This window comes from Pseudopodoces humilis, chromosome 4, assembly GCF_049639895.1.
Source record: "Pseudopodoces humilis isolate 2021_Gansu_Grassland_sample_001 chromosome 4, ASM4963989v1, whole genome shotgun sequence".
Taxonomy (NCBI): domain Eukaryota; kingdom Metazoa; phylum Chordata; class Aves; order Passeriformes; family Paridae; genus Pseudopodoces; species Pseudopodoces humilis.
Genome location: NC_142203.1, coordinates 58,300,720 through 58,314,758, shown reverse-complemented (window position 1 = coordinate 58,314,758; position 14,039 = coordinate 58,300,720). Strand labels below are relative to the sequence as shown.

Here is a 14,039-nt window from a genome sequence, read left to right as displayed (position 1 = left end):
CAAGCTATTGAAGCATTACAATAGTGGAGTTTCTCAATGTGGCAGGACGGAGTCAAACGTCAGGGAAGTGTGTGCTTTTTCACAGATGCTTTACTGGTTAATCTTTAACAGTTCAAAGATTTTTAGACTGAAGTTTATAGAAAAACACCTTATTTTTTCAAACAGGCTACAAAGAAAGGTGGGGAGGACAACAGACTAAGTAATACAGAAAGGGAAATAGATAAAGCAGAAAAAAAGGAAAGAAGTAACTAGAGCAGATGTAGTGGAAGACTTTACCTACAAACTCATTATCCTGCATTTTATTTTTAAGAATCTACCAAGACATAAGAGGATTTTCATTCATGGAGAGCAAAGAAGCAATCCAGTTTTGCACCAGAGCTTGCTTTCTTGCCACTTGAGGAGAGGTGACACAAAGTAAATTTTAATAATTTAGAGTTCTATCACCCAGTTGCCAAGGACATCTCTGTGCCTGACTGTAATGTCTTTAACAGCCATGAGAGGTTCAAAACCAACACTATGGTTCAAAAACTGCAGCCAGGCAGATGTGGCAGAGTGGTAAACAGGGCTGAGTCCCTGATTTTGTCATCTCTTGTAATACCTTTGTCTTCTTGAATAGGTGACAGCTCTGTCTGGAATAACCTTTGGTGGATTTGGAATAATACAGAACATCTAATTACTGACAAATGTCTGCAGAGTCTAATCAAGGAAATTTCTGTTTTGTGTAGCATGAGCTCAGATTTTATAAGATTTGGGAGAACTTTTACTTTCCTCAAGACATTTTTGACAATAGCTTTTAACAAAGCCAGATGTCTCTGTCAAGGCACTGTAAAGCAATGCTACTTAGCCGCTTTATTTCTTGGCTAATTATCCCATAAAAATTTATAATAATTTATAATACAATTTATAATATTTATAATCTTTTTATGCAATAAAATACATTTTTGCTTTCCTGTTAGTGTTAGATTAAGGCTTTCACCCTTCATAAAAGTGTTCATATTTTTAATATACCTCTGCTAACAGAATTCAGTGGCATAGAACTGAAGGGGTTAAAGCTTTAGCTTTTCTGGATAGCAGAAAGGAAGAGGAGTGGATGATATGATCATGCAAAAGAATCAAGGTCTAATGTTTGTCAGCTATGGTCAGTTTTCTGGGTTAACACCAGCGTGAGACACCCACAACAATGGGATGGCATGGGATGCTGCTGAAAGCTCAATGCAGAATCATCTTAGAAAGCAGTAGAATTCTCAATTCTGCATGAAGCAAAGCTTGCAGGTCGGTACCATGGAATCTTCTGTCTTGGACATAGTGGCAAGAGACAAGGCAATGAGAACATTTTAAGACAGATTAATTCAGTTTGGACTAGTGAAACTGGATTTGAATTTAACAAATTGGATTTGCATTTAACAAATCCTGATGTGAAAGGCAGCAATATTAATTTGGGTAAAGAAAGATCATCTACAAATGAGCATAAACAACAGCGCTGACCATTGGTTTACATTGCAAAAATTATTATAAAACTGAGAAATACTTTAATATAGCAATTAGTACTAGTAGTAGTGATGATAATTTACAGATTTCTGTAATACCTCAGCTATACTTTTATTTAACTCTCTCAGATAAACCAGACCTTAATTTATATAATCACTTTAGGACATGACTGCAAGATTTTAAGAAGCTGCAGGTGACTGAGGAAAATGAATACAGATCAATTATAAAATGAAAAAAAATATTTAAATGCCAAGTGTTCAAGACAACGTTTTTGACTGACTTTAATGAATAAATGCTCCAAGTGTGAAAACCAGTTGCTGACAGTTCATAGAAAAATATTGTACTGGGTCTGAGCAAGTTAACAAGCAGGCAGTGTGATTACAGAAACTGCATGTTTATGTTAATACCGGGTTATAAAACAGCTAATTAAATCTCCCTCCCATTTTCCTTACTCTGTGGTACATTTCTGCTCTAACACAGTCAAATGTCTTTCAGATCAAAGTTTTCATGTTCTTCTGCTCAAAACACTATTTGAATTAGCAAACCTCGGTATGCACTTAAGCACGTAACCAAACGGAAATTGAGAAGAAAGGGAAGGACACGCCTAAGGACTGCCCAGGGAGGCTTGGTGATACTTCAGAAGCAAACAGAACTATGAATTTTAAGACGAGCTTGATGAATTACGTTGAATATATAAAGGATTGAGGAGCTTGGTGTACAGACAGGCCAGGATTATGTCCTGGTTTGGAGAGCTGTGTAGGCATGGCTGTGTGCAGCAGAGAAAGGAGATGCAAATTAGTAGAAAAAATTATGAACAGCCTGCTGGGGAGAGAGGAGAAAGGAACTGGGAACCATGAAGGACCTGTATTTAATTTACCCTCAATAAAGCAATAGAGATAGATGGAGCAGTATGAAAAGCATTGCTTTCACAGCTCCCATGACCTGGGCCCACATGGAGCAGAACTTTCACCTCCAGGTTTGGAAGATCAGGGCAACAGAAGTGAGCACTAGCTGTGGTATATGCACCACTGTAGCATGGAGGATTGTTGAACTTGCACACCCTGTGTATCTTGTGGCAAAAGTAGGGCTCTGCCTTTTCATCTGTAAACCAGAATGGCTCATTTGTTTCTTCTATGTGCTCATTTTGCCTGGGCTAGAGTTAATTTTCCCCACAGTATCTATCATAGAGCTATGTTTTGGATTTGCACTGGAAACAGTGTTGATAGTACAGAGATGTTTTAGCTGTTGCTGAGCAGCACTTACACAGTGTCAAGGCCTTTCCTGCTCCTCACCCCAATGCACCAGCAAGGAGGCTGGGGGGACACCCACAAACCAGAACAGCTGCCCAAAACTGACCAAAGGGATATTCCATCTCATATGGCATCATGCTGAACACATACAGCTGAGAGAAAGTGAATAGTGGGGAGGGACATCAGTCAGAGGTGAGCAATTGTTTTTATTTGCATCAATCATCTTTCTTTGAATTTTATTTCTATCTCTTTGGTGTTTTCTTTGTTTGGTTGTTCTTTTGTTGTTGTGGGGTTTTTTTGGTATGTGTGTGTGTGTTGTTTCTTTAATTTTCCTTTTATTTACAATTTATAATTGTAATTATATTTTATTTCAATTATTAAACTATTCTTATCTCAATCCATGAGTTTTCTCACTTTTACCCTCCCTATATCTGCCTGCCTCCATCCTTCTGAGGTGGGGGGGAGTAAGCAACCAGTGGTGTGGTGCTTAGTTGCTCTCTGAGTTTAAGCCATGACACTCTTACTTTTCTTGTGCCTGTCACACTTAGTGCTTGAGCAATCTTGTGAACTACTACTTTTTGACTGGCATAATTTTTCCTCTTTCTGGCACGGAAAAAACTTTGCTGGCATAGTTTTCAAGGCCACTAGAATATCTAATCAACCTTCTTACTGGTATGAGAGGTACCAGTAAGACTTTTTACATGTTTAGTGCACACAAAGCAAGCCTCCTCAAGTAGTGAAACCTACAGTCCACCTACAGAAACACAGAGGGATTCTGCTAAGCAGCAATATAATTCTTACACTACAAGATTCAGCAATTATCACAGGTATCTACATTTAATATAGCAGCTCATTGTTAAGTGTTATTTAAATTACTTTGATACACTTCATTAGTCAACCTAAACTTCAATAGTTAACCAGAGTGGCAGAACAGGATGAAGCAGCTATTTCAAACATTCATTTAGGCCTTCAGGTATATTAGCTGTCTACAACACAATTAAGTGTTCTGGAAACTTACTTTATAAATAATGATGAATAGTATTCAGATGTCAGAGTTCCATGCAACTCTAGACTAGACTACTTTTTTCTTGGGAAATAATTTGTGCACTACCCTGAGAATACGCAATACATTCCAAGCAGATGCCAAATGTGATCATTTCCCACAGAAGTATAGGAGAACTGCTCAGTCTAAGGCTCCTGTGGCAGTTGTGACAGTTCAAAACCACTGAATAGCATCAGATTATTTAAATACTTAGCTTAACTTCAATTCTCAGGCCACAACGCACAATTCAGGTACAAAAATATATTCTCTAGGCCATATACTCCACCTGGAAGAACTAGTGATGGGGAAAATCTATTATTTTATAAAGTCCCAAAACATTTTTTTCACCTTTGCTAGCATGAGAATAATCCTCAGCTGATTTCCTGTGGTGTTACAGAACAGTGTGGGAGGTGATAGCAACAGTAATTAACTGTTGAGCAACACAAGACACTCCCTTCTAACTGCCACAAAACATGAGAACTTGATATTCTTAACATACACCTACTCTCTGATGTATCTTTTATCACAGCAAACATGGGCTCCCCAAACAGCTATGTTCATTGTGTCCTTTGACACAGTGTACCTACAGAAAATAGGGTAGACACATATCAACAAAGCTCCATCCATCCAGGTGAACCAGTGCAGCACCCCCAGGAAGGCAGATCAGTGTGTGGTGGGCTGCTCACATCCGCTGAACTTAACAGCTTTGTGTCATGCTGCTGCCTGCAGAACAGACGTGCCCTAAGTCCGACAAAAGGATTATCTTTTTTTCTTTTGTCTCTCTGTTTTCTTCCCAGGCTCCCCCCTTTCTTTAAATGGCAAGGACATGTTAAAGATCCATCATACAGATCAATATATATTTGTGTTGATGAAATGAAAATACTGCAGGCAGGAATTAATAGCTATACTTCTTGCAGAGGACATCCTGCAGTACTAACAGAGTGGATTAAGAATCAGCTTTAAATTTTATATACAAATAGAACTGGTTGGCTACCAAATTTAATTCCTGACAGTGATCTCCAGCAAAATCATAATAAAATTATTCATTTATAATGAATATGTATTTTGAGATAACTTCTCTAAAAATATGATTCAAAATTTTCTTAGAAGGTTTTAATAATTCTGTTGGGAGTTAAGACCTTTAGTTGATGAGAAGTAGTCTATTCAATAAATGCATTGCAATTAGACACAAAAGAAAGGGACAATGCTCAGTATTTTCCAAATGTGAGGACAACAGCAAAAAAATCTAATATGCCCCTCTTCTCTGCCTCCCACGTTAATCCTTTCTGCATTAAACACAGGCATATACGTATCATTTTTGTTGCTGAACACATTACCTGGTTCTTGTTTAAACATGTTACTTTAGATTACAAACATATGGCTGTAAAAATAACTGGTTGGACAGATTTAAACTGCTGATTATAATCTCCATTTTGGCATGAGGAAATTTATTACAAAATCTGTTTAGGACTGCAGATGTATCTCTGCCTCACAGCTGTAGGAAAAGGGTGGATTTGCAATCTTCCCAGTGTACAGATCTCAGTGACTGTTGGAAAGACACCTCAGCACAAAGCTAAAATGTGTCACTGAAAATACATTGTTTTTTTCTAACTTAATTTGGAGGCCAATGGTGGTAAAATGAAAATTAGGAACAATGTTGTATGCCTATACAATTAAATTATTCTTTCATATGTAAATAAAATGCTTCCTTAATAGCCCCAAATATTTATATTTTTTTCAGTCTTTTGGGCTCAATGGAATTTGGCAGGACTGGGCATGGTTAAGAGTTGCCAGCATGTTGGATGACATTGGTTAGTTGTCTTCTGGGCAGAGCCTGTGGGCTGGTGGGTAAGGCTGACTACACACACAAACATGATTAGAAGGGATGAAGATGTGGGGAGTAGTTATGCACCTGCCTGAATTCCTGGCCACTCAGTCATCCCTTTTTATCCTCCATTCCCATTATTTTTATAAAATAGACTAAAAGAAAACAAAAATGGAGGAGGATGGAAGAAGGCATGTCTATTTCATAATTCAGCCTAACCACACAAAAGGACTTTATTGATATGATTTCTATGTTTTTGTTTAGTTGGATATTATAACCACTAACTGCTGACCACTGAAACTAATATACTGCTTTCAAGAACATCTCTCAGGTGTCAAAACCTCAGCGCACATCTTGGTGGCTAAGTATGCAGCCAATACTCAAGCTCTTTGTTTAAAGACTACTTTAACTATGCTAAGAAAAAAAACCTATTTGCACAGATGTTGTTGTTTAACTGATATGCCCATAATGTAATTAGGTATTGCAAACTTTATGTGTACTAAGCTAGCAGTAAGCTTACCCATTCACTATGGCAGGTGCTAGGCCAGGTGCACTAACAAGCTTACAATTCTCAACTACATGAACCAGACCCTTGCCTCCATGTAAAAAAAGAGGTAGGAACAAAATGAAGAACTATCCTCCAGTGGTGCCAAAGCACTGGTATTTCAATTACTTTTATATCTTGTGTGTGTAGATATATGTGCATGTATACATTCAAGGTAGGATAAGAACTGTAATACAAGAATTTAAAATAAGGGAAGAAAAACATAACAACCAATCCTATTGATGTTGGCAAATATGAGATTTTTTTCATGTTTACTATGATGGGGTTTCTGGTGGTTTGACATTGATTGATATTTGGGGAAAGAAGTAAGAAACACTCGTGGAAGTGATTTGTCTGGGAGAAGCTGCTGGGAACTTCCTCTGTGTCTGAGACAGGCCAATGGCTGGCCAGTTCTGAGAAATGACTGTCCATTTCTGTGAATATCACCTTTTAAAAACCACAAACTTGGGAACATTTTCTTATTTTATTTCTGGCCTCAGAAGGGAATGGAACTCAGGTGAAGCTGGCCATGCTCCCCTGTGGCCTGTGCGGCCTTCCAGGGGGGGCTGGGCCAGACCTCAGCAGTTCCTGGGGCAGGGATGGAGACTGTGGGGTCTGGCCTCAGGCTGAGCTGGGCTCTTCTGCAGTGCTGGCTTCTCCCAGGATGCCCTCTGGGTCCCGTTCTGGCAGAGTGGCCAAAGCCCCTTCCCAGGGGAGCCCACCAAGCCCTTCCCAAGGATCCTGCTGAGCTCCTTCCAGCAGCACTGCTGGGCCAGGCCAGCCCCTGGCTTGGCTGGACTTCCGCCACTGCTGAGTTTTACCAGAAATTGCTGGGCAGTGGGGAGGGGAAGCCATCAGCTCGTGGTGTGCTGTCTCTGAGTGCTGGCCTGGCTGCTGAGATCCCAGTGCAGCCACTGAAAAAATCATCCAGCAAAAAAAGCTCCGGCCGCTGCCCTGGCAGAGATCACATAACCATCCACAGACTTGGGCAAGATTTAAGCCTTTCAATACACACATGAGACCTGCATGCTTTGATCCTCCCTCCAGGGAGAGAAAAGAGTGATCGATGAAGAAAGACAACATGAAAACACCAAGGTCAGTAAAAGAAAAAGTCAAGCCTCATGGAAGAGGAAGATGGAAGAGGGATGAGGAGATGCCAAATGGGGCTGAAATATTATTTTGGTAGGGCCATGGAGATGGACAATAATATCCTGAAATATCTCCTTTAATTCATGAGAGAGTAAGGGGGGATGAAGTGTTCAAGCTGTAGATCTGAGCAGAGGCATCCACTGATAAAGCCATGCAGTTGTTGGAGTAGCTGTGATCCCAGGAGATACTTGAACAGAGAGAGAGAGAAGTAAGAGTTGATGAAGACCCTTTGCCCCCAGGAAGAGAAGAAGAAAACCTCTGTTCCCAGAGATGATCATAGAGAGAGATGAAGAGAACCTCTGCCTTTGAACAACTCATCCTTAAAATAATACCCCTTGAGTTCATGGACCATGGACACACCTCTAGGAGGGCTATGAAAATGGGAAGAAATGTCTCAATGGCAGAACTTTTGCCCAGGTGGCTGCTATTCATAGAAATTAAAAGCTGTGAGAAAACTGTTTCTTGTGGAGAAGTCTCCATGGCACGACAAGAGAAAATTCCTCTCCCTACAGGGATTGATGAAAGAATATTGTATAGTTGATTCTGCTTTACCATCCCAGGTTTTGTCTTTATGTGGTCAGTTGGGAAAGGAAAAAGTTGGGCAGGGGGAGGAAAGGTTTCTGAAGGTTTTATTCTGATGTTTCTTAATCTTGTAGTCCTGTTAATAAACTTTCTTTATTCCTTTTAAGTTTTAAGCCCATTTTGCCCTTTTCCTCATCCATATCTCACAGTGAGAAACAAGTAAGTGCCTTGGTGATTTTAGCCAGTGCTAAAACCCACCAGAAGGTTCTTAAATTTTGGGTCCTAAGTTGACTGAGGAAATCATTCTTGATTAAAAAAAACTCAAGATGTCTTGTGAGAAGTCTATCCTGACTACAAACCCAAACAATGCAAAAAAAGTTGGCAAACAAATCCTTGAGTTTTAAGATTTGTGAGTCTCTGTGCAAGAGCTAGTACACCAGGCACAGAAAAAAGGGTAAAGGGAGGTAAGGATATGGTAGTGTTATTCCCACTGCCTGGGAGATAGCTATATAGAAATTCTCATGTGCTAATGCTTTCTTCCAGATCTATGAAAGAAAAAAAGAACAAAGTTTTTCTTGGCTGTATTAATATCAGATACTTTCTGAGCATCATAACCTAGGCATAAGTAATCAGTTCTATCCTACTGCCTCCACAGAACTCAACTTCCACTTAAGCTGAAGGAAACTTGTCTTAAGCTTTTTGTATTTCTTCAGTTGGACTAGCTCAGTCTGACTCCACCTGCATTGTTTCCTAAGGCTAGAAGGGAAAGAAAACTCTTTGATCTCTTGTAAGAACAAACACATTCTTCTCCATCTTTTGATACTTACTGTATCAAGCTCAAATAAAAATCTCTGCCTTGGCAGACAAAGAAAGTCTTCTAAGCAATATTCAATTCCCAGAACATCCTGAAAAGATTAAATTCTCTAGAATCTAAGATTAGATTCTCTGTTCTCTGATACAGTAGGACTACTAAATCCCAGTACCACTAGTGAGATAAAAATACAGTTCATTGCAGCCTAAGCTCTCTCCTTAAACTCTTAACTTTTACTGTTCTTAACAGCAAGAATCCAGCAATGAGCTAGTTGACTCTCAAGTAAATAATTTTATTTCGATATGAACAGAGCACCCATTTTGACATCTGACTGCACTTTTACATGTGGTTTTTTTCTGACTGATGGGTTAGGATGGGAAGCATGATTAAGGCTATACCACTCTACTTGCTCCATTTCATGTTCTGAAAGAGTTTTGATACCATAAAAATATATGCCGTAAGTACATAAGCAGAAAGGCATAAACAAAGGAAAAAACTCAGATTTAATTATAACATTTAACTTACACACAAGAGATTACAGTCGCAACTGAGTGCTGGCTTAGTACCTAGTTCTTGGCAGTGAGAAATACACAGTATGCCTTCACTGCTCTTTAAAACTTTCCATTTTAAAGACAACAACACTTAGTAATTAAGTACAGCTGCCATAAGAACGTGGAAGGTATAATTTTTTTTTCCCCCAGAAAAAGCTTAAATAAAAAATTTAACACAACTACAAAAAGAAGTAGTGAAGTAAATAATAGTGAAAAATGCCATTCTTCAAAGTAGAATTTTCACAGAAATTGGTGTTTGAGTGCTGGCTAGTATCTCTGGCCAAGAGATTTTTAAACCTTGCAAACTAAACACCACACATCAGTAACTACGATTATGTGGAAGGCTTGCAGGTGCTGGGTTGTAGAACTTGTCTGGATTCTTGCCTACGTGAGAGACAGGTGTTTCTTATTTCCCTCATCAAAAACAACTCTCCTTCCAGCAGAGGACAACAGTCAAGAGGGAGGATAATACCACCAACAACTGATATCAGAAGAGGACTTGGAAAGGCTCCTATGAAGAAGATATTAGCTGCCAGAAAGTGCAAGAAGCCCCCAAGGCAACTAATTTCTATTTTCTACTGTTTGAGGCATCAGACCCAAAGGCAACTGGGTAAGAAGATACTTGGACAAATAATTCACAGCCTAACTTTTCTTGAGCTGAATCCCACATTGCATTCATTCATGGTGCAATTTAGGCAAAAACTGATGTGTAAAAGGTTATTAAGCAATAGTGCATCAAATCCCTCTCCTGATACGATTTGAGAAATGCTCCTTAGGAACAGCACCCAGACTGAGCCTCTCTTGACTTACCAGTAAAAAAACTATCTGCTCCCAGGAATCTGTGATGTCTAATGAGCTCCTGTGTTTTAATGAACAGCCTTGGAGACATTTGTTTCCTGAATAAGAACCCAAGTGGGATACTATGTTTTCTCCTTACACTTTCGAAGACAGTTTCCAGCTCGAAGTGTGGCCAGGATGGAACAAAGTTGTGACCAAAGCCCCCTCTCTTGCAGCCCTACAAACAGCGATCCAAAGTGAGACCCTCGGAGTGCTGCTGGAGCAGTGGCTGTGACCTGAAAAGCCCCTCTGAGTGGGGCCTCTCGGAGACAGGGAACTCACAAGTTTGCTGTACTTGGAGGATCCCGGAACAGTGATACCCCCGACTCCTTGAGGCTCCGCCCTTCACAAAGGCATCTGAAGTGGGTATTTCACTACCTTTGAGGGGAATTTTTCACCTTGTACAGGCTTTTTGTGTCTGAGCACCAAGTGTGCATATTCTGTACCAAGTGCACAAGAAATGCTGCTCTCCTAGATACTCTAAGTACTCTAGATTTGTAAGTTAGGTCTGTAAGTAATACACTGTTAAGGTATAGTAAATCCTACATGAGTTCTTTGCTAAATCATTTAACTTCAGTTTTAAGTTACTTGGCATAGTTTTTGGTTTATTTTGGACTGGAGTGATCGACTCTGGATTTTTGTTTGCTTTTCTTCAGTGTGCCCTTAAGAGTGAACCTTTACAATGAAACTTGTCACGCTGTCATTTTTATGCTGGACCTGTTTTTACCGATATCTTTGCTGGTGATGCTTTAAGAAATCTGAAAATATTCTTTAGTGACACAGACTACATAATGTCTGAAGCACAAACTAGTCACTGAGATAAGACAATAACCCCACAAAACTCCTCCCCCTTTCAAAACAGAGCAGGCATTAGGACCATAAAATGTTTTAGATAAAAACAGTTTAGAAGGATTACATTAATAGTTTTAACTTGAAATGTGAACTACTCTCTGCCTTGTAACTGTACCTCAGCCCTGTTTCTGTCCGGGAATCCTTCATGTTTGCTAAGGATGTGTGATTCATACATAGAAGATTGATCTTAAAAACCTGCTAACAGCAGCAACAAAAACTCTGAAGTAGTTTCTATTTGTAGCTTTCTGGGGCAGATTCAGATTTTAGATGATAGGGTCACCATATAAATACTTGGATCCCAGAGGATCCCAGATATACCTTTTTCTGAAGTGAATATTGCATTGGTGGAAAAACATGCAAAGCTGAAAATGCAAAAAGAACAGGCACAAAAATCTGTTGACTCCCACAGTACATAAGCACTTGAAAATGGATACAATCTGCTTCACCAACACATTGATAAAAGTAAGCTAGAAGCATTTCTGAGCCAGCCCTCTTTCATGGAAAATTGTCTTTATCATGTGTCTTGGAAATGAATGGGTTATCTCCTCATGTACTAATGATAACAGAAACAATGTCATTTTGACTGGTCCCAAGGGCTTTTATTTTTTCTTTATCAGCTGAATGAATGAAGTATACCAATGTGTAAGTACAAAAGTCAGCAAGTATGAAAAAAGTAATCCTTTGGATTTAACTTTACAGTGACGAAGAAACACAGAGAACAGTGGAAACTTATTTTTGAAAGACCTTGCTCTAACAGAGCTGTACCTAAAATTCTGTTGTGATAAATCCAACGAAGTCCAGTTCTGTAGATAAAGTCTGTGAATGCAGTGCCTGAATGTCAATTTATATCAGCTCATAATTTAAATTTAGCCTTCATCACTGCTGCTCCATGCGTCTTCATATGCTGGATTTAAATGTTGTTGAGGCAGAGACTAGAGAAAATAAAAACTCTCAGTGTTTTGCTTAATTAAAAATGTTATAATCAAATAAGGGCAAAGCTAAATGCACTTTTTAAATGACTGCATGTAGACAAACTATCTCTCATGACTACTGGATTATTTTTAATTACTTTTTTAGACATTTTGCTGATTAGAGACACGAAAAAATATGAAAATAAATAGTACTGTATTGTAATTACAATTTCAGCAGAAAATATCTGAAGGACTGACTGGAAGTATTATAAAATGTTTGGTACAAAATGTAACTAATATTATAATTGTGTTTACTGCATGTCACCATTTTGATTTAGGTCATAATACTCTCTGCCCATCATAACTTAACACTACAGTTTCAGGAAGCAGTCTATCCACATCCAAAAAATATTTCTCACCTCTGCCCCGCTAAGGTCCAACTAAAGGGTTTGTGTAGCTATGCAATGCACTGAATCACAGTGATTTAGGGTAATTTTTTTTTCTTGTTTACGTCTATTCTGGGTTCAGATTCTAGTCATACAAGCACTCAAATGCCTATTCTAACACTTGAGAGGGAGCAGGAATTAATGGCCTGTGAACAGCAGAACAACTTACAGAAGCAAGGCTCATCTACAGCATTTGCAAACAGCAGCTGTAGCTTAACAGCTTTCAAAACAATAGTATATATTACATACTCCCACTGTGTCAAATTTAAAGCAGCAGCCCTAAATAGAGCTAAGTAAATAATCTTGTTACTGTTTGTTTTTGTTTTTCTGACTAATAAAAATTCAATTTATTCACATCAAAATTTTCACAGCAAAAATGTTAATTTCAGGTCAACACATTTTGGGTTTAGGGTATCAAACCTTTGGAACTATGTTTTTCTTCTCTGCTTAAGTGTAGGATAGTTTTGAAATATAAAAACTTAAAAAAGGCAAATGTTACAACAATTTTATGCTTCTTACAATTTTCCCATCTAAAATGGAACAATGCCAAAATTTTAGAAAGTGGAATTTTCATATGCTATGGGCCAAAACATTAATGCACCCTCATTTTTCAACAGTAGTACAGCTCACCAGCCTCTCATTCTGTAAACAGTTTCAGTTCCTTATAATATAGGCTTTTTCCCACTCAGGCTGCTCACTCAAATATTTCTTTCCCAAGAGAAAGTACTCTACTGGAAAATAGTCTTACATGTGATCTTCCCTGCATTTCCCCTGCAATGTCTTGCCTTGGACACAAAGATAAACTTATTTAGAAACTCCTTTAATATAGTTTCACATAAAAAATATTTGTGTATGAAGGGTGGTGTCCCTAATCTTACTGCTTAATATACAGTATATTCCTAAACAATTTAAAATACATTCTAGCACCTCTACAATTCCAAAACAGGACAAACTGAAGAAAGCAGTTTAGAAATTAAAGAAGCAGGATTTGAAAGACCCATTATCAAATGACATGAACTATTCTTAACTAAGTAGGAAGCTAGCGGCCTGCAAACAGTTTGACTAGGCTACAAGAGAAAACGTCTTCTCAAAACCCTACAAGAATCCAAAGATTGCACAGAAATAATAGGTGATTCTCCTTTTAATGAGGAACTGTTAAAAAAGTTGATGGTGAATCACATATTTCATATTGAATTTCCACACAACCCGCCCAAGTGTAACAGACATAAAAAAAAATACAGCTCAAACTCAAAAATTCACTACCTTTTCAGAAATATCATCAGGAACTGGCTCTCGTGGAGCAGGTATCCATGCAAGGATATTGCAGTCTTTGCTGCCACTATAAAGTTCCTGTAAAAAAACAAGCAAAAGTTATTTTCACACAAATTTACTGAATAGTGACATAGATACCATACTGGGCAGGAAAAGAGGTAGAGAATATTACTTAAAAATAAAGGCAAATAATAATTTTCTAATTTTATAATATAATCTGGATAATTTGTATTTTAAATAATATGCCAAAACAAAAAAAATAGGTTTTAATATTTTTTCCCAGATGACTCATCAAAATAGCAAAACCCACATTGAAATGAACTTTATTGCTTAAATCCATTTTATTTCTTCCCTCTCTCTTGTCCCCTGAAAAGACACCTATTTTAACAGTTAGGAACCTTAAGAGATTGTTTATGGAGAAATAAAAAAAACCAAAAAAACCCACAAAGCAAAAAAAGGCAAGTATTTTATTATAATTAAAAACCAGGAATGAACTCAGAAAAATCAAGAATCTAGTAATACATATCAGAAACAAGTGT

The 14,039-nt window shown here is 38.2% G+C and overlaps 1 protein-coding gene across 1 annotated transcript in view; it reads right to left on the bottom strand.

The window, feature by feature from the left end:
* Positions 1-11,101: 11,101 nt before the first annotated feature.
* Positions 11,102-14,039, bottom strand: part of ERCC8 (ERCC excision repair 8, CSA ubiquitin ligase complex subunit) — a 32,385-nt gene continuing 29,447 nt past the window's right edge. The window contains exons 11-12 of the mRNA XM_005531839.3: positions 13,492-13,578; positions 11,102-11,803 (exon numbers count right to left, since the gene is read on the bottom strand). Of these exons, the coding sequence (XP_005531896.1) occupies positions 11,738-11,803; positions 13,492-13,578 (153 nt within the window). The 3' untranslated portion in view covers positions 11,102-11,737. The remainder of the gene's footprint in view (positions 11,804-13,491; positions 13,579-14,039) is intronic.